Source organism: Talpa occidentalis, unplaced genomic scaffold (assembly GCF_014898055.3).
Source record: "Talpa occidentalis isolate TD23 unplaced genomic scaffold, MPIMG_talOcc4v2.1 talOcc4.15, whole genome shotgun sequence".
In the NCBI taxonomy this organism is placed as follows: Eukaryota; Metazoa; Chordata; class Mammalia; order Eulipotyphla; family Talpidae; genus Talpa; species Talpa occidentalis.
Window position 1 is genome coordinate 23,316,753 of NW_023601543.1, and position 27,258 is coordinate 23,344,010.

General features: G+C 41.3%; 1 protein-coding gene and 1 long non-coding RNA gene across 4 annotated transcripts in view; both read right to left on the reverse strand.

Moving 5' to 3' along the window:
- Positions 1-9,013, reverse strand: part of LOC119245948 (uncharacterized) — a 116,229-nt gene extending 107,216 nt beyond the window's left edge. The window contains exons 1-4 of the long non-coding RNA XR_008551982.1: positions 8,868-9,013; positions 8,095-8,209; positions 2,649-2,746; positions 278-356 (exon numbers count right to left, since the gene is read on the reverse strand). This is a non-coding gene — a long non-coding RNA (uncharacterized LOC119245948). The remainder of the gene's footprint in view (positions 1-277; positions 357-2,648; positions 2,747-8,094; positions 8,210-8,867) is intronic.
- An 8,598-nt stretch (positions 9,014-17,611) lies between these two features.
- Positions 17,612-27,258, reverse strand: part of PLS3 (plastin 3) — a 79,807-nt gene continuing 70,160 nt past the window's right edge. For all 3 annotated transcript variants that reach the window (XM_037512046.2, XM_037512048.2, XM_037512047.2), the window contains exons 10-17: positions 25,793-25,888; positions 24,105-24,300; positions 23,154-23,232; positions 22,246-22,360; positions 21,914-22,047; positions 20,886-21,009; positions 20,253-20,377; positions 17,612-18,995 (exon numbers count right to left, since the gene is read on the reverse strand). In XM_037512046.2, the coding sequence (XP_037367943.1) occupies positions 18,863-18,995; positions 20,253-20,377; positions 20,886-21,009; positions 21,914-22,047; positions 22,246-22,360; positions 23,154-23,232; positions 24,105-24,300; positions 25,793-25,888 (1,002 nt within the window). In that variant the 3' untranslated portion in view covers positions 17,612-18,862. The remainder of the gene's footprint in view (positions 18,996-20,252; positions 20,378-20,885; positions 21,010-21,913; positions 22,048-22,245; positions 22,361-23,153; positions 23,233-24,104; positions 24,301-25,792; positions 25,889-27,258) is intronic.

The window sequence follows — 27,258 nt, forward strand, 5'->3', positions numbered from 1 at the left end:
GATAGGAAATCCCTTACCCAGCCAGGCCCAAATCATTTCTAATCTCCCTAGTTCTGCAGAGCTGAGCTCAAACTCCATGCACTGATCACTTAGGCAATGTACACAGAGTATTTAGACACACATTCATGCACCTACTTATTCTAGCTCACAGTCAGGGCCTGACTTTTCTAGAACAGCAAAAAATTCAAGAATACGACATGATCATCCTCACACTAGGAATTAACGTTGAGATCTCTTCTTTTTTTCCACTCTTGTGGAAAAGAGAGCGCTCACTCACCCAGATCATCAGCACCTAGGTGTCAAAGGTCCCCGCTTTCATTTCTTCTCATTCCTTTCCTCTCCTTCCACTGCCTCCTCTGCAATGAGAAAGACCAACATCCTTCACTCAGTGTGGAACAATAGTGCTGGTTAGCAGGGGGCCACCTGCTCTGCACAGACCTTAAATAATGTTTGTGGGATACTATTCACACCAGCTCTTTTTTGTTTAAAAAAAGATTTATTTATTTACGCATCCAAGAGCTGGGGTACAGGCCAGAAGTGCAGGTGGAGGGGGTGGAGAGGATTCACCAGAGACAAGAGTGGGAACAGAACAGGCAGATCTACTGAAATACACTGCTGAGGGGAGCAGCGGGCGAGACAGGAGAGGTCTGCTGCGCCATGTGGGTTACCTCCCTGGTAGGGGATCGAACTTGTGCTGCAGTAGTTGCAGATAGCTTTACAGTGCACTATTAACCCCTTGCGCCACCAGGAAGGCCCCACACCAGCTCTTGAATCAACCCAAATTTCTGAACAAAGCACAATGTGAAAAGCAATGCTAGTAATTTTTCAGAAATCATGTAGTAATTAGTGAAGGGTGTTATGAATAAGCAAGTCTTAGAGAATCCTCTGGAATAAAACCCAATCATACTGTTGTGGTCCAGGGGAAATTTCCCCCATCCCATCTGGATTCCTCTGAGTCTAAACAGAAGAATAAATTAACATCAGACAGATTAGTTGAAGACAAAACCAAAATTTTATAGTATTCATGTGGAAAATTCAATGGTTGTAAATTGTAGGGAAAAGGCTCTGATGAGTGTCTCTGATGTCAACTGGCATTTAGAACATAGCCCTTACTCAGAAGATTGCCCATGTGCAGGCATTGTGATAATCTCTCTGATCTTTAAATTAAGTTCACCATCTCCCGCTTTCACAGTTTCAGAAAAATATCAGGATTTTAATTAATCCGAGTAGAAAAAGACTGGGAGAAAAAGTGGAAATTAGATTTTTAAATTTTTAAATTTTTAAATTTAAATTTTTCAATTTTTTTTTTTTTTTTTTTAAATTTATTTATTTATTTTTTTTTTTTTAGAGGCATGTTTTTATTTATTTATTTGTTTGTTTGTTTGTTCGTTTTGTTTATACATGCACTGGGTACAGTCAGAAGCGCGGGAGGGTGAGAGAATTCACCAGAGCCAGAGCGGGGAGCAGAGCAGGCAGAAGGACCGAAGTACACTGCTGAGGGGAGCAGCGGGCGGCAGGAGAGGTCTGCGCGCCATGTGGGACCCTCCTCCGGTGGCCGGGGAGCAGCCGGGGATCGAACCGGCGCCGCAGAGGTCACGGGCAGCTTCGCAACCCAGCGCTCAACCGCTGCGCCACCAGGGAGGCCCCAATTTTTTTCATTTTTAATTCATTTTTTATTTTTAATTTTTTTTTTTTTTTAGATTTATTTATTTATTTATACAAGAACTAGGGTACAGGTCAGAAGCGTGGGAGGGTGAGAGAATTCACCAGAGCCAGAGTGGGGAATTTTAAATTTTTAAATTTTAAATTTAAATTTTAAATTTTAAATTTTAAAATTTAAAATTTAAAATTTTTAAATTTAAATTAGTTTGCAAAGTCATAGCTAGATATTAGAAAATTCAGTTTCCAGTCCAGTTCAAGTTCACAAGTTTAAAATTAAAAATAAAGATAATAAAAAAATTTTAAAATAGGGCCTCCCCGGTGGCGCAGCAGTTGAGCACCGCACTGCGAAGCGGTCCGCAGTCTCTGAAGCAACGGTTCAATTCCCGACTGGCCAGGGAGAACCCCACATGGAGCAGCAGAACTCTCCTGCCTTGCCCTCTGCTCCCCTCAGCAGTGTCCTCAGTCCGTCTGCCTGTTCTGCTCCCCACTCTGGCTCCGGTGAATTCTCTCACCCTCCCACGCTTCTGACCTGTACCCCAGTTCTTGTATAAATAAATAAATAAATCTAAAAAAAATTTAAAAATAAAAAATGAATTAAAAAATGAAAAAAATTTAAAATAAAAATGGTTAAGAGGTCTAGATTCTGACATCCACACAAAATGATACTGAAATATTTTCTCTCCACTTTCACCCAAACTCAACAAAGTAAGCACATTAACTTCTTTGCAAATTAAGTCTGTTTCCAATGAACCTGGCCTGCTTTGTGCATAAGCCTGGTAAGAACAGCCATAAGCACGCACAGCCATAAGCATTTTTATTTTGTTATAACTTTTCATAATGAGTTTTAAGTTGATCTCTTAAATGAGTAGTCTCTCAAAGTTCAGGAGTTATGGAAAGGTATTCTTACCCTAGATACCACCTGCAAAACCTTTATCTTTGAGTAAATTCTTCTCAAATCCCCAAAATGTCCCAGGGTGTTTTCTTACCCTATTTCTTTGCAGACCTTCTGGAGCCCTGCCAGTAAGGTGTCAGTCTGTTTTCTCCTTGTTAGCCATGCGAGATCAATCTAGTTCCTGAAAGTAGTCTGGTATAAAAAGGACATTCAAATGAAATCTTAGTGGTACAACCATGTTTCCAATAATTTATTACAGAAAGAAAAAAGTCATTGGGTTTACACAAATACACTGTCATGAGAAATAAGAACACGTCAAAGTTTTTATATTCTGAGCGTGTCAAGGAGAGAGAAAAAGCAGAACATTTCTGTTCAGCTCACTAAAGTGGTAATTTATCAGATGGCTGCAGGTCATTGCTTAAAACAAAAAGTTTTCATAAATTTGGAAAAAGCAAATATAAAACAAATATTTCAAACAAAAAGTTCACAATAGTCGATTCAGTTCCATCTTAACCTTGATTTCTCATTAGCAACTTCCATAACTCCAGTTTTTGTTCTCTTCATAAGGTTTTATATTATCTATTCAGTTTCATGATAAACTTGTATTTCTAGAGTATCAAAGTCTTTTTCTGTTAATATCTCTGAACACAAAGCATTTTAAGGAACACCCTCTGTAAATGAATAAACATTTTAAAATAACCATATTTAAAGATCTGATTATAGTACAATGACAAGAAGTTTGCCCTTGCTCCCAGGGACAGGGGTGTGAGGCCCCTTTGGTGTGCCTTCAAAGCAGCTTCCACTTCCCCAACCAAGATGGTGGCTACCAGGCTCACAGCCCAGGTTTCCTGACCTAGACAGACTGTGTGCCTTGGCCTGTGCTTGTCTCTAGCACTTCCAGGGCCCGTCCCAGTGTGGGCTCGTGCTTCTCCATGCCAAGAGGAGCCTGGACCTTGGCAGGAGTGAGTAGTAGAAGGACCTGACTCTTTTGTCCTGCCTGGGACTCTAAACTTCACGGTCATTATTTATTCTTCTCTTGGAAGGCACGGTATTAAGGCTCACAGGATTGGCAAACGAGATCCGCTGGGTGGCAGAATTGCACCAAAATGCCAGCCTTCCCTATTCACCATCCTCTCCCTCCACCCTCCACTGAGGAAAAAAATGCCAACCCAGTTACAACCCAACTCAAACATGGCTGCTCACCAATTTGACAACTTGCAATGCTCAATTCTACTTCTAAGGCCCCGAAAAGCTGAGCCTCTCTGTTGGGTCCTCTTAGCCTGCCTTCTTGACCAAAAGGCAATGCCTGCTCCTTAAAAACCCTAGCACTGGCAGCAGTCCCTCTGCCCACCTGTGACTATGCAGGTGCATCTTTGCACCAACTCTCTCCCTGTGCAGGACAGTGGCCTCCTGCCTGCCTGTGACCTGTGCCTGCAGGGGCTTCTCTTCACTGACCTTCCTCAGTGGTGGCTGCTCTCCTCAAGGCCCCACCTGCAACCATGCAGGCCCCTCTCAGCAAACCTGTCCCTCCACCTTTTAATCCAACCTCTTTTAAAACATTGTATTTTACTTAGGGCCTCCCCGGTGGCGCAGCGGTTGAGCGCTGGGTTGCGAAGCTGCCCGCTGCCTCTGCAGCGCCGGTTCGATCCCCGGCTGCTCCCCGGCCACTGGAGGAGGGTCCCACATGGCGCGCAGACCTCTCCTGCCGCCCGCTGCTCCCCTCAGCAGTGTGCTTCGGTCCTTCTGCCTGCTCTGCTCCCCGCTCTGGCTCTGGTGAGTTCTCTCGCCCTCCCGCGCTTCTGAGTGTACCCAGTGCGTGTATAAATAAATAAATCAATCTTAAAAAAAAAAATCTTCATAATTAAAAAAAAAAAACAAACATTATATTTTACTTAGTTTCAATTTCCAATGCAGGATCTGTCTATTAAATGAGTATCAATGGAAACCCAAGAAGAAAATGATTAATCATTTATATCAATAAAGGAGATAGTTTTACCTTTTATTATTCTATTAAATTTATCCCTTTTATTGCTATGTGAATGATAATACAAACATATAGTTTCTTTTCTTTTGATCACCTTTAATAATGTCTGGGTATATGCTCTGCATTTTTTTTTTTTTTTTTTTTTAAGATTTATTTATTTATGCATACAAGAGCTGGAGGACATGCCAGAGATGGGAAGGGTGAGAGGATTCACCAGAGACAGAGTGGGGAACAGAACAGGCAGACTGACCGAAATACACTGCTGAGAGGAGCAGTGGGTGAGATGGAGAGATCTGCCTCGCCATTTAAGTTGCTCCCTGGCCAGCCGGGGATTGAACTCGTGCTACAGAGGCTGCGGATTGCTTCATAGTGTGGTGCTTAACCCCTTGCGCCACCAGGGAGGCCCTGCTCTGCATTTTTCTTAGGCCCGTCCTGTTATGTCATGGCAAGGGTGCTCATACTCTCTCAGTTAATTGAGATGTTCATCGTCTTCTGAATGAACTCACCTAAAGTCTGTTGTCCACTAATAGTTAATTAAGCTTCTATTCCCTGATTTCCAGTTGACTTCAAGTTCTTCCTTTTTGAAAAACTCCTGGGACCTCAAACAAGTGGTCTATCTTTATTAAGACTCGGTGTTAGCTTTTGTCAAAAGGGTACACTAAGACCACCTGACTCAAAGCTTCGGGATAAGACAAGTCATGTTGGTCAGGACCTAGTCTCAGATATCATCCCACTTAATATTAACTATTAAAATGTTTAGAATCTGATAAGTGTCATAAAGGTGTATTCTGAATATTAGCACCCCTCATTGAGTGAGGGTGTTTTTTTTAACACCTCAGTGATCTCTAAACACTGCATGAAAGAGGGGAAACATTGACTTATAAATTCTTATATCCCACTATTACCTACGCAGTGCTCAAAAATTCAACATTCAGGGGAGTATGGCTCAAAATTTAAAAATATTAGAGGGCCTCCCTGGTGGCGCAAGGGGTTAAGTCTCAGCACTATGAACCTAGCCACAGACACTGAAGTTCAATCCCCAGCCAGGGAGCTAACATTGCATAGCAGACCTCTCCTGTCTCGCCCCCTGCTCCTCTCAGCAGTGTACTTTGGTCAATCTGCCTGTTCTGTTCCCCACTCTGTCTCTGGTGAATCCTCTCACCTTCCCGAACTTCTGGCCTGTAGCCTGGTTCTTGTATGCGTGAATAAATAAATCTTTAAAAAAAAAAAAAAGAAGGGCCTCCCTGGCGGCTCAAAGGGTTAAGCACCACACTATGAAGCAATCCGCAGCCTTTGCAGCGCAAGTCCTTTTTTTTTTTTTTTTTTTTTTTTAAGCACAAGTTCTATTCCCAGCCGTCCAGGAAGCTACCCACATGGCACAGCAGACCTCTCCTATGTAGCCTGCTGCTCTCCTCAGCAGTGTATTGCAGTCAATCTGTTTGTTCTGTTCCCCACTCTGTCTCTGGTGAATCCTCTCATCCCCAGCATCTCTGGCCTGTACCCCAGCTCTTGTATGCATAAATAAATAAATCTTAAAACAAAACAAAACAAAAGAAATATTATGAACGGAAGATCCTTTTCTTCACACCCTGGCTAACACTTACTGTTTCCAGTCTTTAATATGAGTTATTCTCAGAGGTGATTTTGCTCTTTTCCTTCCAGACGTGTCTGGACCCTTCTGCCCCTTTCCTATTGGTTCCCACCATAAGGTGCCTTGGACTTGTGGAAGGCTTTCCGGCTTCAGCAGTCTGTCTGGACAACCCTGTTTGGCTGGGAATTTACCCATGAGGAGATGGGTAACGTTGGGTATTTCATGAGTAAAGTATATTAACTATATTCTTTCTTTTCTCTCTATTGCACACTAATTTTTTTTTATTGAAGTTCTTATGCACTAGAGTATGTCTTTATATAGTGGATGGCAGAAGCCATTTAGAGTATGAAGTATTGGGGGTTTAGGGGTGCCCCTCGCTTTGCTCACTAACAATAAAAGGGAAAAGACAAAAACTGCACTGCTACGGCAATTCTTACATACTGGCGCCCTTATTTCTCTTGTCTCTAGTGTGTCAAGTGGCCCCAAGTCTCCTTTATCCATGAAATGGTTATAATGCCACTATAAACGGTGGTGCAGTGTCCTAGTGAAAATCACTAGCCCTTCTCTCTTGATTATCCTCTCATGCCATCATATATTCTCTGCAGAAGTTATTTGAGCTTTAAGTTTTGAAAATAAGGCTAAACGTTTGCCTCTTAGTAATAAGAAATAGGTTAGGTGTATTGTGTGTGCACACCCTTAAAATGTTGTCTAAAATAACTAGCAAAAATTGCTTTATTTCCTTTTGGGACTTTACTGTCTATATATAAATGTGTTCACCTTATTCGTATTGTGTATTATTACTGAGGAAGAAGTGAAAACTTAGGATGGAGGCGTCTCAAGACCCAGAAACTGGAGGTGGGGGTAGAGATGATTAACATAGTTGTTAGACCAGCTATGGAAATGGAAAAATCCTTAGACCCCTACTGCTGTAGCAAGCATCAGACTGCTATAGAAAGTAGGTGGAGGCACAGAGCAGGGGTGGGGAAATGGAGATGAAGGGTCATTGGAGAGAATCATCAGTCTTACAAATGAACCAAGTCACACAGTAGAAGTAATTAATTTAACAATAGATAACAACTCCACAAAGGAATGAACCCCTTCCAAAAAGAACACGTATCAGTAGTTTTTGCACGGGCAAGATGCAGCTCTCCGGCCGGTCTATGTCTGTGCAAGTGTCCTTTTCTTTCATTTTTTATTATTTATTTATTTTTAAAGGTTTATTTATGTATTTATTTATTTGTACAAGCACTGGGTACGGTTAGAAGCGCGAGAGGGTGAGAGAATTCACCAGAGCCAGAGCGGGGAGCAGAGCAGGCAGAAGGACCCAAGTACACTGCTGAGGGGAGCAGCGGGCGGCAGGAGAGGTCTGCGCGCCATGCGGGACCCTCCTCCGGTGGCCGGGGAGCAGCCGGGGATGGAACCGGCGCCGCAGAGGTCACGGGCAGCTTCGCAACCCAGCGCTCAACCGCTGCGCCACCGGGGAGGCCCTTCTTTCATTTTTTAAATAACAAACTTGCCCTTTTGGATATAGTAAACAACTATATCCAATATATAAGTAAACAATATATAAGTAAACAACTCTTCCTCGTGGGTACTCACCGTGGGCCACTGAAAGGGGAGCGCTGATGAAACTTTTCTCCGAGGTAACCTAAGGACCCCATTCTCTGAACCCAGCAACACTCCAAATCGACATCATTACTACAAACATTTTTGATCTTTGATAACCCGAAATTATTCTCTTAAAAGGCTCCATTGTTTCATCAGTAAAAGGCGTCCTTCTTTCAGACCCTAACCCACACTATAATAAATACAGGCACACTTGGAGATCCTGAGCTCCGTTCCAGAGTCCTGAAACAAAGCGCGTCGCACAAATTTTTTTTGGCTTCTCAATGCCTATCAAATTATGTTTACATTATACTGTGGTCTAAAGTGTGCAATAATATTATGTCTAAAAAAGGTACGTACCTTAATAAAAATACTTTATTGCTCAAAAACGAACTGAGCAATGCTGGTGGGAAAATGCCACTGACTTTGTTCCAGCAGGATGCTGCAAACCTTCCATTTGCAAAAAGCGCGCCATCTGCAAAGAGCAATAAAACCAGATATGGCTGTCGGTGAGAACGTAGCCTACCAGTATTTTCACCACTTGGGGAAAGCCCCTGAAAAGTGGGGGCTGGTTTTTACAGGTAGTTAAAGGCACATGTGGAAATGGAGCTTTAGTGCTTTTAGGTCAAAATCCCATTCAAGGAAATGTTACTTCTGTAGGGATACCGTTCCGGGGGTCCAGCTCCCAGCAGCGACGCACTCAATGCGAATCCACCCACCTACCCAGCAGCCGCCACAGCGCGCACGAGGAAAGGGAGCGGGGAGAAGGTGCCCCCCCTCCGCCGCCCCGCCCCGCCCCGCCCCGCCCTCCTCCCGCCGGCGCCAAGCGCCATCCACAGGAAAGCCCCAGGCCCATCCCAGCCGGCCTGAGGGCTCAGCTCCGAGGCTCTCCCTCCGCTCCCGACCGCAGACTCCGCAGCGGGACAGTCGCGGCGCCCACGCGGCCCGCCCGGCCCGCGGGTCCCCGAGTACAGGCCAGACGCCCCAGCGCACCGGGCTGCGGCCATCGTGGCCAGGGAGCACGCGGGCTCCCCGCGCAGGAGGGCGGGGACGGTCCTCCCGGCCAGAAAGGATCCCCAAGGCCGCGTCCAGGAAAAGAAAGGCCAAGAAGGAAGGCAAGGGAGGGGACCCACCTGGCTGAAGCTGCGCGCCCGCTGGGAAGCCGCGGCGGCTCGACCTCCGGCCCTCACCACCCCGCTCCCGGCCCTCGGGTAGGCAGCCGGGGCGGTCGCCATCGCTTCCGCTCCTCGCCCTCCTTCCAGGCCGCGGGGTGAGGGCTGAAAGAATCCAGAGGTACAATGGGCAGGAGAAATCCAGTGTGCCCGGTGCTGGCCCCGCCCAGGGGAGGAGTGGGATTTCCCGGGCTGGTTTCAGGGGCCAGAAGGGGCTGGGACGCCTGGCCTTCGGGACGTCAGTGGGTAAACACGCCCTCGGTGGCCATTTGCTCCGGAGGACCGATTTACCCCTTTCGTCGGGTCCCTGCGGGGGGGTAAAATGCAAAGGGCCAAGGTGAAAAAATAAAATAAAGGAAAACCTACCGTTGGACAGACGCAAAACTAGAGGGAAAGTCGAGTGTAAAAAAAGTGCACTTTGGGGACTCCATGGTGGCGCAAGGGGTTAAGACATAATCTATGAAACAATCCGCAGCCTCTGCAGCACGAGTTCGATCCCCGCCGAACAGGGAGCAACCCACATGGCTTGCAGACCTCTCCTGCGGCCCGTTGCTCCCCTCAGCAGTGTATTTCTTCAGTCTGCCTGTTCTGCTCCCTACTCTGTCTCTGGTGAATCCTCTCACCCCCCACATCTATGGCCTGTACCCCAGCTCTTGTATGCATAAATAAATACTTTTTTTTAAAGTGCATTTTCAAATGATAGATTTCCAGCATTCACATGCCCGTGGTTATGAAACTTGAAGTATGCCTCTTAGATGGTTTTTCTCTGGGCTGCTGCAGGTGGCATCCACACCATCTAGGACGTGCTGGGTGTGAAAGTCACAATGACCACAGGCTTCTCCGGCTTGAGCAGAGCCTTCCTTTATCTCTTCTATTGAAAAAAAGAAAACACTCCACTTGCAAAATGGAGACACTAGTAGCTTGTGCATAAAGACGAAAAGGAAAAGAGCAGGTAAGGCAAAGCCACCTCTCAGAGATAAGAGATGTTAAACCAGGGCTTGGATCGTCCCAGCAGGTTGTTCCCTATGGGGGATGGGAAGTGGGAGAGATGCAAATAAAGACCCTTTTTCTTTCTTTTTTATTATAATTAAATTTATTTTTTTTCTTACTTTGTTGTTCATTTTTGTACAGTCTTTGATTTCTCCCTTCAGGTGTAGTCACCGTATTCCTCCCACCACCATAGCACCCCTGAACCATCACCATAGTCCCCTGGGCTCTCCCCAACCTTGTTTTGACCCCTCTTCTTCCCTCTCCCCTGCTGTATCCCTCTCCCCTGCTGTATACCTCAGATCTATGGTCAGCTTGCAAATTTTGGCTTTCTCCTGCCCCTTTGTTCAGATTCCCTGTATTCCACCTATAAGTGAGACCATGCTATCTTTTTCTTTTTCTTTATGATTTATTTTGCTGCAAAGGGCATGAGTTTATCTTTTATGATCGCTGTGTAGTATTCCATTGTATATATGTATCACATCTACAAATAAAGATCCTTTAAAAACAATAGTCTAAGGATCTCCTAAGACCTGAGGACAACACCCAGCTATTTGGTTATTAAACAATTGACTTGGAAGATATTTTTGTTTGCTCTTTGTATTTCCATTGAGAAATTTAATTCTTGTTTCATTATATTTTAAGGAAAAAACCTTGACTATGTGTTTCGATAACTGAAATCACCAGTGCTCAGATCCACCCCCACAGCGTGACCACCATTAAAAGGAACACTTGAAAGAAATCCTTGGACTCTGCGTGAACCCCAGAGTAAACACATCCGGCCTGGTGAGGCCCATCCCCACCCCTCAACTCCACAGAATTTCGTGCTGGCATTCCATTTCCCTACTTTGGAGCAGTGCTAGCTCAAGCCCCTCAAGACCACTTGCTAATTGGCTACTCCTAGTTTGGACTCAAACTCAGAAACCCAGCCCTCTATTCTCACCCATTTATTCCCTAGCTGTTTGGGCCAAGGTGGGTGGGAATTTCCAGGGCTGGAGGCAAAAGGACAATGAGGACCCTGAGGTGCTTAATCCTGGCCTGGCAGCTGCCTTTTTTGCATTTCAGGAAATTCACGGGAAATCTTACAAAACCCAGTTACCCTCAACTCTGAAGGGGTGAAGAGAGGTGTTAATGCTCTGCCACAATTTCCCCACCTTGTAGAGAACTGAAAGTGAAAGAGCTTCCACCTCCTCCTTCCCTGGATTTTCCTTGTCCTTCTCCCAGGAGATAATGCCCACTTCCCCATGTAGAGACCCAAATCAAAACCTTTTTTTCTGTCCCCATTCCCTGGGCAGATACAGATTCCATGCTTACTCATTGTGCTAGGTACACATGGTTTTGCCTATGAGGTGGGGGTTGCAAATCCTTTGTCCTCTCTATGTAAATGGTTACTATGCACATGAAAAAGATTCTCAACATCTTTAATCATTAGGGAAATAAAAATCAAAACCAAAGTCGACACCACATCACACCTACCAGGACAGATATAATAAAAGAATGGAAAAATAAGTGTGATAAAGACATGAAGAAACTGGAACCCTCATACACTGCTGGTGAGAATATAAAATATTGCAGACTGAAAGGTCCATGCAGGAGGCCGGAATGCAAAAACCCACCAGGTAGCCCGCCTGGGAACAGGAATGCTGAAGCCTGCCTAGAGAATTCAGACAATGAATCTTCCCCCTCCCTACAAATCTTTTCACAAACAAAGAGACTCCCTCCCCCCCCCATAAACTTTTTCCCGCCATAGGAACCCAGTTTCCCACCTGACCTCTCCTCACTCTATAAAAGCCTGCATCCCCCTGACAACATGCGCGGCTTCACTGACCCCCACCTTGGGTCCGCCCGGGGCGCAATAATTTTCCCTTCCTTTGAGCAATTTGGCCTGGCTCTCCTTTTCTTTACCACGCCAAACCTTTCACAGACACTGTGGAAAAAAGAACTATATTGGTGGCAACTTGGGGCTTATGACTAGTGCTGAATGAATTAGGGACAGTTTTGTGAGATTGAGCACTTAACTTGTGGAGCCTTTGCTGATTCTGGATAATTAGTGTCAGAATTGAATTGAATTGAATTGTTGAACACCCAATTGGTGTCTGCAGAGAAATGAAAACTTGCTTGGTGGGCCTCCCTGGTGGTACAACGGGTTGGGACTCAACCTATGAAGTTGTTCGCAGCCTCTGCAGCACAAGTTCAATCCCCCTACAATCTAGGGAGCAACCCACATGGCACAGCAGACCTCTCCTGCCTCACCCGCTGCTCCCCTCAGCAGTGTATTTCAGTAGATCTGCCTGTTCTGCTCCCCGCTCTGTCTCTGGTGAATCCTCTCACCCCCCACACCTCTGGCCTTTACCCCTGTTCTTTTATGCATAAATGTATAAATCTTAAAAAAAAAAACAACTTGCTTGGTGTGAAAAGTTCCCACACATTTAGTCTCCAAAATGCTGTAAGTAGAAAATAGTGCAGAAGATTCTTTCAGGAAGCAGGGTTAATTCAATCACAGGAATCTAAATCTTCCTAGGAGGAGGCAAGGATATAATAAGGTTAAGTTTACTGTCAGTTAAAGAAAAGCAGTAGGGTCTCCCTGGTGGCGCAAGAAGTTAAACACAGCACTATGAAGCTATCCCGCAGATCCCCTGCAGGCCAGGGAGCTACCCAGATGGCACATGTTCCCCTCAGCAGTGTATTTCAGTCAATCCACCTGTTCTGTTCCCCACTCTGTCTCTAGTGAATCCTCTCATCCCCCACACCTCTGGCCTGTACCCCTGTTCTTGTATGCATAAATAAATAAATCTTTAAAAAAAAGAAAAGCAGTAGTCCCTGGGCTGCAGGATGCACAAACATGTGTATTCCAATCTGTGTTTCTTCTGGGTATGTCTGTGAAAGTGTTTCTAGAAGAGATGAGCATTTTGTTAACAGGCTGAGTAAGGCAGATTACCCTCCTCAGTGTGAGTGGACTTCATTCACTCGGGTGAAGGCCTGTATAGAACAAGAAAGCCTCTGAGGAAGGAAGAATTTTCACACTCTGGCCATCAGTCTTCTCCTTCCCTCAGACTGGACTTAGACCACTGGTGCTCCAGTTCCAGGCTTTTGGGCTCATACTAAAACTATACCCGGGCTTTCCCGGGTCTCCGGCAAAGACAGTGAGCTGTAGAATTTCCCAGCTTCCACAGTCACGTGAGCTGATTTTTTCCAAATTCATATGTATACGTATAGGTCCATGTACACACACAGGCAGTTTTTATTGGTTTTGTTTCCCTGAAGAACCAAACTCTAACACACTATCTTAGCCAGGTTTTGTGTTGAGAGAACATAGGTCATTTCTGTGGTTTGGAGAATGTTTATGGTTTTCTGTGGTCAGATATGATTACAGAATGACCTTGTTTTTGCCCTGGCCCAATGCTCTCACAAAGTGGTCTTGCTGGATGTTGCTATTCTGAGAAATTATCCATGTTGAGCAGGAGAACACCAAGGCTTATTTGTGAGTACAGGGTCAGCGCTTAGCCACAGTGAGGCTAAGCTAAGAGTGCCAAGGCTAACTCCTGGGTGTCAGGGCACAACTCTCCTTCTCAGTCTCCCCTTTTGGCCAATGGTAGATGAAGTTAACCTGCAGAACATTAGTCATTGATCTCCTGATTTCCACCATTGCCACAATTTTTCCTTAGAAACTACTTGCATAGAATGTAGCCTGTACTTGGAGTATCCTTCAGCGTCTCCTGTTGCTTTTGTTGAAGGTGAGTTCCTTAGTCCCCTAATTTGACAATGGTTGTAGAGTTTTATTTAATACTCTGGACAAGAGATGACATCACCAATTTGGTGATAAAAGAGTGTTCTTGCTTTGTTCCCTGGAGGAACATCTAGCAATTAACCAGGATTACATACTAAGAGTATCTTATGGCTTAGGGTGGGGCTGAAGCAACCCTTACAACTCAGAGAACCATGAAGACTGCACCAGAGAGGACATGGAGGAGATTCACACTCTGTTGGACAGGAGGTGTGTGGAGTAAGGTTACTGGAGGCTGCAGTATGGTGGGCGGGCTGGAGTGGTGACATGGACACAGGGCTGTTGGCCCAGACAGAGATCCTGGGGAGGTGAAAGCAGAAATGGTGGGGAGGCACCATCTTTGATTGAGATGAAGTCCTTACAAGAGAAGCTAGGGCCAAGACTCCCAGTAAGGGGAAAGACAGAGAAGGCACGCCAGACTATGTTGCCCCACCACCACTACCACACTCCTCTTGGGTCTGGTACTGATCTTGTGGAATGCCTGAGAGTACGCTGACTACCAGGTGTCATATCTTGTACTCAGAGAGGAAAGAATTCATTGGTGGCACAAACACAGACCAGACCCCCAGTACATTTGGGAATGCTGCTAGACACCACCATACTCCTTCCCTACCCGGCTGGCACAGGAAGTGTAAACGCAGGTCTCCACATTGCAAAATAGATACGTGTTGGTTATTGGATCTAAGTAATAAGTCCCCTATGAATCCTGTGTAATGGAAACAGTGCCCCCAATGCCTATCCAGAAATATATTGAACAAAAAAGAAAAGTGTTTTGTGAATCCAGAATATTGGAAAATTTGGGGCTGACAGTCATTGCATCAGTCTTTTTTAAATTTTTTTTTTAATATTTTTTACATCATTGTTCATTTTTAAACAATGTTTGCTTCCCCCTCCCCCCCAGTATAGTCCCCATAGAATTTCCTTCACCAATGTACCAGGCACCATCACCACAGTCCCCTGCATTGCATCAGTCTTTGTGCTTAAATGTGAATATGCTTAACTTGAAATGTATTTAATCATTGAGATAATTTAATTAGCACATTTAACTTATATATCATTAACTAAGGAAGTTAAATTTTGAGTTGTAAATTTTATTGTCATCATTATTAGACTTTGCAAACAAAAGCACTCCTAACAGCTTCATTTTAATTAAAAATATCAGAATAAATATTTTTTAATTTTCCTCTCCCTTATAAGACTTAAGAATAAATCTTTGTATTCCCTTATAGCCATTGCAGGAAACTGAATGATTGGGTATAAAAGAATCTTAATCGTTTTACTTGTCTGAATTTGGAACCTGGATTTGTGAAAAGAAAAATATCAAGAATACTTGTTAGAGGAGACAAAGTAATAAATAATAAGTATCTAAAGACAAATATTTACAAGCAAATTTGTAAAACCACCCTAGGTTATATAGGTACTAAAGCTGTAATTGGGGGAGCCTGGAAAAGGCTGCAGCAGTTTTTCACATTATCCAGGAGAGGGAGCTATTTGTCCATCTCTGAAACGTGGATAACCTTTTTTTAATCTGTGTTCAAAGGTACTTAGGCAGTGCTCTTGTTTTTGTCTCCCTTGGTCACTATCTCAGAGCCTTGTCAGATGCTGGTGTTCTGTGAAGTTGTTTATAATCACAGGAGAACAAGGTAACGCTCTGGGAAGCAAGTCAGCTCTTCTATGTTAAGGGTTATTTTTCTTTCTCATCAGTGATAATGGACTGAGAGCAGAAATTGATGATGACATTTCAATATGTGTCTTAAATATACTTACAGTCTAAGCTGTGAAGTCTTACAAAAGCCCCTTCCATAAACTAATGAGCATAGCACAGGATTGAAATAAGATTTCGAAACATATAAGATCAAATCTGAACCGTAAGAAGTCTTATTTTTTATTAAAAAAAAAAAAAACAACCTATTTGGCCTTTTTTGCTACAGTCAAACTTGTAAGAAACTAATTGCCAGCTAAAACATCACTTTCACATTGCGGTTTGCTGACACCATCATCCCCGGCCCGCACAAATTCTATCCACCATTGTCAAAATTTACTCTTTTCTGACTTTGTGACCTTACCTGACAAAAACTTGCATTGTTACACTATGTAACTGCTTGTGTCCCAGATATACAACATAGAATTCAAGGAAAATAATTTATCTCATTCCTGTTGTTCAGGCCTCAATATTATTTAATCAATTAACTATTACATTGTTAGTGGGGAAAAAAACTTCAACAGAAGATTCAACAGAAAATGTAATATTGAAAACCACTCTATCCATAAGAAGTATGTTGAATAAAAAGTGTCAAAAGAGGAAATTTTTCACTTAGGGACATTTTGCAAAGTGAACAAAATCTGATAAATTCCTCATGAATTACTGAAATTTCCTGTATCTGGTGCTTAGTGGGTTTACATAAAATCTTTCACAAGCATCATTTGTTTCCTAGTAATTGATTGTAATCTTCAACTTGTTGGTGTTTTACATATATATATATATATATATATATATATATATATATATATGAACTAGCTCTGGCCAAGAGCACCTGAGCAGTATATACTGAGAGCTTGATCAATTTCATGGACTGTGTTGACATTATGTATAGTAGTTGTCATGCATTTATCCAACCATGGGACTGTTTCACACTGCCCTGCAAATATGGTAATTTCAACCTTGCTGTGTTAGCTGCATTTAATATTGGGGATTCTGATCCCTGTTGGAGGGATAGAGAACAGAATTGAGCTCATGAATAGAGGAATTATCCAGTGGGAAAACCTGACTTTTTGTCTGCCTAAGAGGGGCCAGTAAGATGGCAGAGAACGGCTCCAGTCAAGGTTGCTCTAATTTATTCTGGCACCTGAGAGCTCCAGGAAAGACTGAAGGAAGGATTTTGTGGGTGAATCTTGTAACCTGGTTCCTGGTTTGTGTATCCAGAGCTCACCCTGCAGAATGGGGTAGATAGTATGAGATTTACCAGGGTGTCTAGATTCAACATGAGCTGGGTGCCTTGTTCCTGGGGAAGGTTCCACAGTCTCAAGCATTGTTAGAAGCTGCTTCCAGAATCAACTCAAGGAGTCACAATCTCTGAAATCTAGAAAATGTGGGTAAGTTGGAGACTGACATTAAGACCTACAGGGCAGGTTAAGTCGGCCTCCAGTAGTAAGAACAGAACCACAGAGTAAGTCGGCACAGAATACTGAGTGAAGGAATACGGGGTGGGTAGCCTGGTGAACTAGAGGGCATGAGTTGGTTCTGAAGAGGCATCTACACATGTTGCAGTGACTATAATTTCATGGAGTGAGGACAGCCAACTTCTCAGGAATTGCAGACCTGTCACTTGTGGCCAGGCTCACTGTCAGCAAAAAATTGATAGGATTTTCTGAATTCTCATGGCCTTGCTGGGTATGTTCACCTTGTGCTCATCACCTTAAGGCTGAGAGAAAGATCCTATAGTCCTGGAATGTGGTTCTGGGACCAGGTCTGGCTTTCGTTGTTTTGGCTGTCACTGTTGTAAGGCCTCAAGGGAGACAAGTGGTTGAACCAGTCTGCTTTGTTGGGTTTTTCGATTTAAAAAATTTTAGAAACTATTTTCCCAAAAGATGAATAAAATGTCAGTATAGCCAAAACAAAAAAGTGGGAGGAATCAATTTACTGGATATTAAAGATTATTATGTAGCAACAGTAATGATGATAGCGTGGTATTGGTTGAGGGCTAGATCAGTAGGGTGTAATAACCCACAAAGAGACTGGAGCTAAGGGTGATGGGTGGGGGTGTGGCTACACAGGGGTAGTAGGGCACCTTAATTGTGGTAGTTGTTCCATGACACTATATGTGATTCAATTGCACAGATATGCACAGATATTTTTGACAACCTGTACTCATTTCAAAATAAAAGTGTAAAATCAATGGAATATTATTCAGCAATCAAAAGGATAAACTCATCCCATTCAGTCCCTGTATTTTAGTTCCAAAAGCTTAATTTTAGCAAATATAATTTATACAGTACACCAGAATAAGTTAGCATATTGGAGAAAAAAACCTGGCAAACATCACTGGCATTGCACTAAGGGACAGAAGCATGAAGAGACTAATTATTATTTAAATGACTTTATTTCAACGAATACATTGCTACCAGATTACTTCACTTTTCAGAGTTAGAGTAACGCTATGATCTTGAAAACTATAGCAAACAGCTTGACAAAAGCAAGAGTATATTAAGTCCTACATATATATTTTTATATTTTAGTGACCACATTTCCTTGTCTTAGGTGTAAAATTAGAAAATTTATTGTACACTTAGCATACTTGTCCTGCTGTATCCTAAATTCCGAGCACACTCTCTCCTCAAAAGTGTCAGATTCAACAGCATTTTAAATCTAAAGAGAGAGTTTGATGGTATAGGTTTTAACACAAATAAGCATAATTAAACCAAATGTTTTAAGACAAAATACGTCAATTGTTTACAGCTTGGGTGTGAGAGAGACAATGCAACTTTAAGGTACATTTTTCCTCTACCTATAGTGTATACTTTTTACTTACTTGAAGACCCCCTTAAAAAAAGTAGCAAAATCAGCAGTCTTATTTAATGTAATCAAAATATTCTTAAATGTACAAAAAAGGATCATGTAGAAAGAATATTGTAAAAAGATACTGATTTTAAGAATAAAAGAATATGAAAAACTTCTATTACATTCTGCACAGCCAGTTCCACAAATTTTCAGTTCTATAAAGATAAACAAAGGATACTCATATCCAAATACCCTCTGAGCACAGTTCTCAATTAAGAACTACCACACTGGATGGAAAGCAAAATTATTGTCTAATGATATTCATATCCAATCATCTAAGCAAGTCCCAAGAGGTGGACATTCTAAGAGGGGAAAAGATACATAGAGAAAAATAACGTACAGCAATGGGAGATGTCAAGGGCGGCACTCTAAGATGAGAGAATAAATGATTTGGCTAAGAGCACGTTTCAGGTGTGCCTGACAAATCCAACTCTGAGTATGGGAAAGATGAATTGTTTTAAAAATTCTTTCCTCTGAAATCTCTCATGTTGAACTAGTCATGTTAATCAAAACTGAAAGTCCTTTAAATGACCAAAGGTTCCTTAAGTCATGAACACTTCACCTGGAAATAGCTGACCTGCTAATCATGCACCTGGAGCAAGGTTGCTTTTATTCCAACTGGTTATTTTACACTCTCTTCATTCCCCTGCCCATCAAGCATGCAAACACCGTCATGACCATCTTGGGCTTTACTTCCACAAGGTCTTCAGGGAGCGCATACACCCTGGCTCCAATTCTTCTAGCCATTGACACTGCATACCTATTTTTTGAGGAGACAAAAATGAAGGTGAAATTCTTGCCAGTGAAGGAAACTATTTCCCTTTATATAATCATTTGGCTGGGATGCAAAACTTTATTTTGAAAGTTCAAAAAGGAAAGATTTCACTTTCATAATTTTGGTTTTGATGTCACTGCTAAGTGACACCAGGTTTTTAAGTCCTATTATTTGGGACTATTAATATTTATTCACTCCTTTTCTACAATAGTGAATGAGAATTAATCTTGCAGCACCAACTTGATATGAAAATAAGTAAAAAATTACCCAGATTGGCTATGCAATCAATGTTGATATTCTCACTGAGTATGCAATCAGATAGTAGATGCTCTCATATGATCTTAGAGATATGGGGTGGAAAATTAGGCCAGAATCAAAATCCAAGTTTCTCAGCTAAATGCCTGATTACTTCCAAGCACCCAAGGTAAGGGAGCAAGCCTACCCGGCACACGAACAGAGTGACTGGCCCAAGGAATGGAAAGGGGAGACAAAGGAAGGGAAGAAAGACCTCCTGTGTCCAGCCAGGGAAATTCACAGGTGTACATTTCAGTTGATATATGAGGCATTTCTAGGTATTTTATACTAGAAATCTTTAAAGATGATCTAGTTTCTGGGAAGAGAAGTTTCCAGAGTTCTTTATACATTATGGGTATTTAATCTTTATCTTAAATTATGGATATTGAATCTTCAAGGCTACGAATATTTTTTCAAGGAAGGAAGAAATGCTATGCCTAATTGCACAGTTTTGTAGTAATGCTTCTCAGCTATCCTATAAAGCACTGCTATGACTGATTTAGAGTGTTTACTAGTAAAGCTTTCATGGGTTATCCAGGACAACAGGTCATAGTCCAGGTATTTGGTGAAGAAGGGAAGGAACCATTGGGAAACACCTCCACGTTCACGTTCTCAGTATCGTTGAACTGTAGAAAACTTTCAAGGCAGAGTGTTTTGCTGAGGGTTAAGAATCTTGACCATGTGGGGTCCAAAGAAGATGAAAACATACACTACATTATTTCTGTAATCCACAAAGGCAACCACTAACCGAATGTATACATTTTGCAATGTGATCTTTACCAAACCCTATGGCAAGTTGCTTGGCCCCATTTTATTTATGAGGAATCTAAAGTTCAAGGAGGTTTCCCCCAGGTGATACCATCTTAAGTGGCAGAGTCTGAATGAGGATGCAGATCTGCCTGGCTGCAAAGCATGAGCTTGTTCCAGGATATTATGCAGCACCCTTACTTGGCATTGTTGTGCTTGTCGTCTTCTGTGAGATTGCCGCTTTTAACAAGGTCATAGTTAATGCATCCTGGCTGGATGGCATCAATTAAATCCACAACGGCCAAACTGGAGCTGATCGCCTTGTCCTAATGTAAAAGGAGAACAAATCTAATCATTTCAATAGGTCGAAATTAACTTGTGATTACTTTTTTAAAACTCCAAAAGCAGGGGCCTCCCTGTAGCTCAGGGGTTAAAATCTCAGCATTACCAAGCTGTTGCCAGCCACTGTGACATGAGTTTGATCCCCGGCCAGGTGATGACCCACATGGCACAGCAGACCTCTCCTCTCTCCCCTGCTGCTCCCCTCAGCAGTGTATTTCAGTAGATCTGCCTGTTCTGTTCCCCACTCTGTCTCTGGTGAATATTCTTACCCCCTCACCTCTGGCCTATATCCCAGTTCTTGTATGCATAAATAAAAAGTAAAAAATAAATCTTACAAAAAACCCTCCAAAAGCAAAGTCCAAAGAATGAAAAGAGAATCTTGGCCATCAGTCCCAAGATAATTCTCACAAAGAAACCATAAGGTTAGCCTTCCAAATTATAAATACTTTCTAGCAAACATTATGTTGAATATACAAACTATGGAAGGCTTACCTTAAAACTCTGAATGGAAGTTGATTTTCCAGCTTCACTCAGTGTTCTGTTCACCCAGCTTACAATGATGTCATCATTAGCTTTCTGACCATCTCCAAGATCTTCCAGGACATTGAGGGTGTATCTAAAAGGTAAAACAGAAGAAAAGGTGACAATCTGTGAGAAAAAATGCAAACATTAGAAACATGATTTACCCATTTGAAAGACTGACCATTTCATGGGAAAAGATTCACTACAAAAAACACTGCAAGTAGTAGTTGCTTGCCACTGAACTACATTTTTGCAGAGGTGTTGGTGGTGATTTACAGTGTTTTTTTTTATTTTTTAAAGATTCATTTATTTATGCATACAAGAACTGGGGTACAGGCCAGAGGTGTGGAGGGTGAGAGGATTCACCAGAGACAGAGTGGGGAGCAGAACAGGAAGAATGACTGAAAACACTGCTGAAGGGAGCAGCGGGCGAGTCAGGAGAGGTCTGCTGCGCCATGTGGGTAGCTCCCTGCCCGGGGATCGAACTCGTGCTGCAGTGGCTGTGGACAGCTTCCATAGGTTGAGGTTGGTCTTAACCCCTTGCGCCACCAGGGAGGCCCCCAATTTACAGTGTTTTAATGAGCAAGTCCAGCACATAATGTATTAGTCTAAGTGTGGTAATGATATAAGCTGTGCTTTATGATTGTATCCAGTCATAATGAATGCTTTTTAGCATTATAGTTAAGAGATACTAATCTAACAGATACACAAGAATATTCATAATTTGGGCTCACAAAATTTTTACTCAGTGACATTTAATCATTTGGCTTAAGTTTCACAGCCTTCCTATGATAAAAGGGAACTAGTGATGGTTGGGTTGCTTAGCTTTCAGGCATCTCCCACTGAACATACAACCCATATTCATCACTTAAGCTCAATTCGGGGTCTAAGTACAAATTTTCACAACATGGTCATTGATATGTTTGCTTAAAAATAGTGAGACTAGTTAAAGATCTGTATAATAGAGAAGCTTATCCAGCTAAAATTGTGTGCCATACCTTCTCATCAGTTGCCAGACTAATGCTAAGGTCAGGGTTTGGTTCCCATCATTCAGGTCTTGCCCTCCAATGCCAACCAGGGAGAATTTGGCAGGATGCTTCCCTAATTCAACAGCATAGTTGCAGTTTTCTAACTGCAAACACATAAAAGTAAATGGTTACATTTTCACTGTTATGTACAATGAGTATGAGATATTAGGTGTACCAGCACACAAATAAATAAGACAAAGTTCCTGCCCTCCAACCCAGAGTTGAGAGTTTTTCAAACAAAAGAAACCAATGGAGAACAAAAATAGTCTGTGACAAAGATAAAGAGCAATTAAATTATCTACCTTTTTCATGTTGGCTCCAAGTTTCGGATATGGAGGTTTATTAACCTTACTCCAGTCCACGGGAACTTTAATTCGTTCATACAACTGTAAGATGACCAGGGCATCTTGCAGGTCACTAACAATTAAGAAAGAATTCAATGAGTGCTTTCAGACAGCTCTGCCTTTGTTTCCTTAAGAACAATAACATGACACTGTCAAATAAGATATATAAATCCATAGATAATACTCAGTACTCCTATTTTCCATCAATCTGTGAAGAAAATATAACTAAGACCATGAAATTCACTTAAATGAACTTATTGAGAGCTTATTGTTCACAAGGCCCTATTTTAGAAGCTGGGCACAAAGGACAAAAATTCCCCACCTTAAATCAGTATCAGAAAGAGGCAATAAACAAGTACATGGATAAATGAACAATATGATCTGGGGATGGATATATAAGTGCCATGAAGGTAAAAAGAACTACAGTTAAGGGTTAGAGAATGGCAGATGGTAGTCATGATCAGAATCTCTGGCTTGGATAAGATACAGGAGTGTGACATCATTAGATGTGGGAGAGAATATTCCAGGCTAAGAGAACACAACAGTGATCACAAAGGCCCTGGGGTATCATGGATGGTCTAGAGAAGGAGTTCCTTGATCTGTCACTGTTTCAAAATATAAAGCATTTGCTCCTGGGTGCTCGAAAGACACTTATGCATTCCTTCACTTATACTTAATGATCATCTAAACAAACAATCTGGGATTTTGTGTATTTGGAAAATGATAATAGAAGTCACTACTCAACATTTTCTGCTATAAACAATTGCTACAAACTAACATTTGGCAAATGTTTAGAGCTATAATTATATGCGTGGCATTGATTCATGACCTACATAATGGTCTACGATAACAGTAGGAAGGCTTACGCATAGAGATGGTTTACGTGAGGATTGACACCAAGAGAATTCATCCAGTTACGGAAAGTTCTTTCTTCACGAGTTTCTCCTATTAAGAATACGAACAATATTTACTTATTTTTAATTTGTTGAATTTATTTTAAAATTAAAGAATATAACTTTATTTCAATCAGTTAAGCAACTCAGAGGTTAATGAACATTTGACAATCGCCCTCCTCCTTCACTATCTCACCAAATCTCCATGCAAAGTAACCAATGTTATCAGTTTAGTTTGTATTTTAAAAATTTGCTAAGGTCATATGAACCTATACTCATATTAACTGACATCTTCCTTTTATTGATTTTAACACAACACACAGTTATACATTTTACATGCCTAAGTTACCACAACAAATTACCTTGAAACTTTGAAATGCAAAACTATTTGCATTTTTAATTTTTTTACAACTATACGTCATGCACATATATTCTGGAAAATGCAAAGTTTGTCTTTCCCAAACTTTAACAGATAACTAGTATATATAATTTTTTAAAGTAGGAAAGTGTGAAAGAACTGGAGCTAGGTTCAGTCAACCTGACTATGGAAGAATAAAACATAAATACTATATATTTATAGGTGATATTTTATATGTGTGCATTTTTCTGGTGTGAGCTTTTAAAAAATGATCTAACTCTGAAATATTAACACAAAACATTGCTTTGCTAAGTGGCCTTCAACTAAGTGACCCTTAGACTATTTTATTTTAAAAGCACATTTATAGGATTCCTTTCTTCATTAGTTTCAGTCCTTTTTATCAGTTGCCATTGTTTGCTCAGTGCTTTGGCCGACTGCTAGGAGATTCTTGTTAAAGGAAAGTCGATAAAGAAACTTATTAAGCCAAGATTATTATTCAGTCATCATGGTCTATATGTCTCTACTCTGTATTCCCATACATCAGAATTTAAGAAACCTGTAGTTACCTTCTAGTAGAGTCCAGTCAATATCTTGGTTCTCTGGTTTAGTTAGTGCCGGATATTTATTAAACAGGTTAGCCACAAAAGCTAAGTTCAGTTTGGGGTTTCCACTGACAACATCAGCAGGGGTAACAAACTGCCTGCAACCTAATTTGTCTGCTTGTTGAAGCATACTCTCGGCTCTCTTTAAATCATCTGTTTCCTGTTGAAGTAAAATAAGAAGTTATTTTTCAAAGCCCGTATTGAAAATATAGAAATGTTTCCCTACAATGATAGGCTGGATATACAATTCTACTTTCTCTTAGTCAACATATGGTACTTATTACAAAATTGTTTTGAATGCAAGGGGGAAAAAAAAGATGGCTGTGTTGAATATGCAGTACCTTGAAAATACCCTAGATGTCACCAAATTGTTTATCTAAGGACAGAATTTGTTGAACTCAATTGGGATTACATCTCTCATGCCAAAACTCATCGAGAAAAAAAGATAAAGCTGTTCAGATTTTAAAATTAGGCCCTAAAGCAAGTACAGAAGGGCCCTGAAGAATAAGGGAAAAGTGTGAGTAAAGGCTTGGAGGTAAAATGAATATGTGCGAGGGAGGGGGGTGTACACTCTAGTAGGACGTAACACTGGTTGGAAGAGCTGGAACAAGATGTAGGGCCTTAAATGCTAAGAGAACATTTCAGACTGACTCTAGAATCAATAGGGAACCCTTGAATGATTAGAACGAGGGAAGAGACAAAGAAGGGAATATTTTAAGGTGGTCAGTCTAGGAGAACTGGCTGGAGAAGAGCTCTATCAGAATCAGTTAATATACTGGTGCCACTGATCCAGGCGTAAGATCACCTGGCTAACCATCCCAGGCAGCTCCCTTTGTGCACAAGACAATTATCATTCATACCAAGAGTGATTGGAGCATAAGAGTTTCACATTTAACATAATGGGAAAAAATATAAGCACACACATTGCTTACAAATTCAGTTCTGGCAAGGACAGTATAAATGGTTTAGACAGCATAATTGACTTATCCTGCTGCATAATAGCCTACAAATGTGGATTGTTTAAAAATTAGTAGAATGCATTCTACATCTAAAGGGTACAAAGAACCACAGAATCCTGGAAACTTGAGTCTAAATAGTCTAGTCTAATTCCTGACTTTATGGATGAGCAAAGTGAGAGCCAATTTGGGGGAGGAACATGTTCAAGGTCACAGACCAAATTAGTGATGTAAACAGAAAACATGGTCCATAACAGCGATTCTCCAAATTGAATTTCATGGATCAGGAATTTGTAAACATATGCATACTACTCTCAGAGGCACAGGAATATTACAGATGCATGTATGAAAAGTGTAGCCATTAAATCTATCACTGTGGTTATAACACAAATTCTTCGAAAAGGTTAATCTCTAGTACTTATTTTCCCACACTTGCTTTGCATATTTTGTATCACCCATATAAACCAACACTACCACATAAACCAACTCCAAACCAGTAATTATGGAACACATTAATAAACTAGCAAAATAAATAAAAGCTAACTTTTCTGTCTCTGCAATACATCTATAGTAATTAATTTATAAATGATGCTTAAAAGTGTCAATGCTACTATAAGTAATTATAAAATTTTTTTTATTTATAAGAAATCAACCATTTCATAAGACTGTAGAGCTGAAAAGAACACCTATACTTACATTGAAACCTGACATGTTAATATCTATCCGTGGTTCACCTTCTTTTTGTCCTTTTGGTGCGATTTGATTGAGAAGATGGAAATAAGCTTTGGAATCCTACAAATGAATTGAAAATGTCAGTGAGATCACATTTACAAAGAATGAATGTATCCTATTGTTCCATGTTTGGAAGGATATTTGCATTGGATTTTGTGAGACTATATGGCACAAATCTGTTCTCTAATCTAACAGAAAATTTCCTCCCAAAATTCCACCTGTCTACTTTAAGTATGGATGAACTGGATTTTGTTGTGACTTTACAATTTATTGAGGTTATCAATAATATCATGTGACTAAGAACATAACTAGTTCTGTACCTTCACTGAATTACTGAAGTCAATGAGCTTGTAGAAAAAGCAAGTAAGAAAAAATCGGCAGAAGAAATCCAGGAAGCACAGGGAAAGAGAAAAGAAACAGGTTACACGATTATAAAGCACAATAGATACAATAACCTATAGAGAAGAGATTAACTGTGTTAAAGATTTATTTAATTGTAAATATAAATGTCAAAAAATTTAAATGAGAATCATTTCAGTTGGTGAAATAACATTTAACACTTTATCATCTGAAGACACTTAACCAAAGAAGCTTCTGTTTTTGTTTTCAGCCTCTGAATTCTCATCACTTGAATGGTTTTACTTGGAAACCCAATCATAAAATAAAGTGGCATTGCTCATTTTGGGGGTGGCAGGGGTGAATTCTAAGAAAACAACTTGAAAACAAGAAGGCCTTTGACAGACATGTCATGTAAAATTCTGTTTCTCTGGAATATGAGAGGATAGGAACCAGCAAGAAGATTCCTTAATCCTGAAATACCTTAAGACTATCTTCCCACTATGATAGTTCTCTATTTACTAGACCTGGAAAACCCAGATAAGCTATAAAGGACTGGTTCGCACAGTGAACTTTGTAAATTATGTACATCCTGATCCCCTGGGATAGTTGATCAAAATGCAGATTACTGGATCTAACCCCAGATCTGCCAAATGTGAACATCTGGGAGCTGCCCAGAAAGCTGCATTGTAAACAAGCTACCCAAGTGAGGTTAATACAGTGTCCTAAATGATTCTAGAATGGGGAAAATCAAGTAAGTGAAAGCCTTTCAGAACAATTTATGAAATGCAAATCCAGATCCTACCATCAGTGGGTATAGGATTTCCCTTCTTCTTAGAAATAGTACATTACCGTCTACGGCCATACCACCCTGAACGCGCCCGATCTCGTCTGATCTCGGAAGCTAAGCAGGGTCGGGCCTGGTTAGTACTTGGATGGGAGAAATAGTACATTACCATTATGAAAGTGTTTATACTTACAATTCCCTACTAAAAGTACATAGGCAATTCACAACCTAATTTTATGCATCTGAGAGCAGATAAAGAGCAGACCTAGAGGAGTTCATATTTACTACCTTGAAAAGGACTTTACAG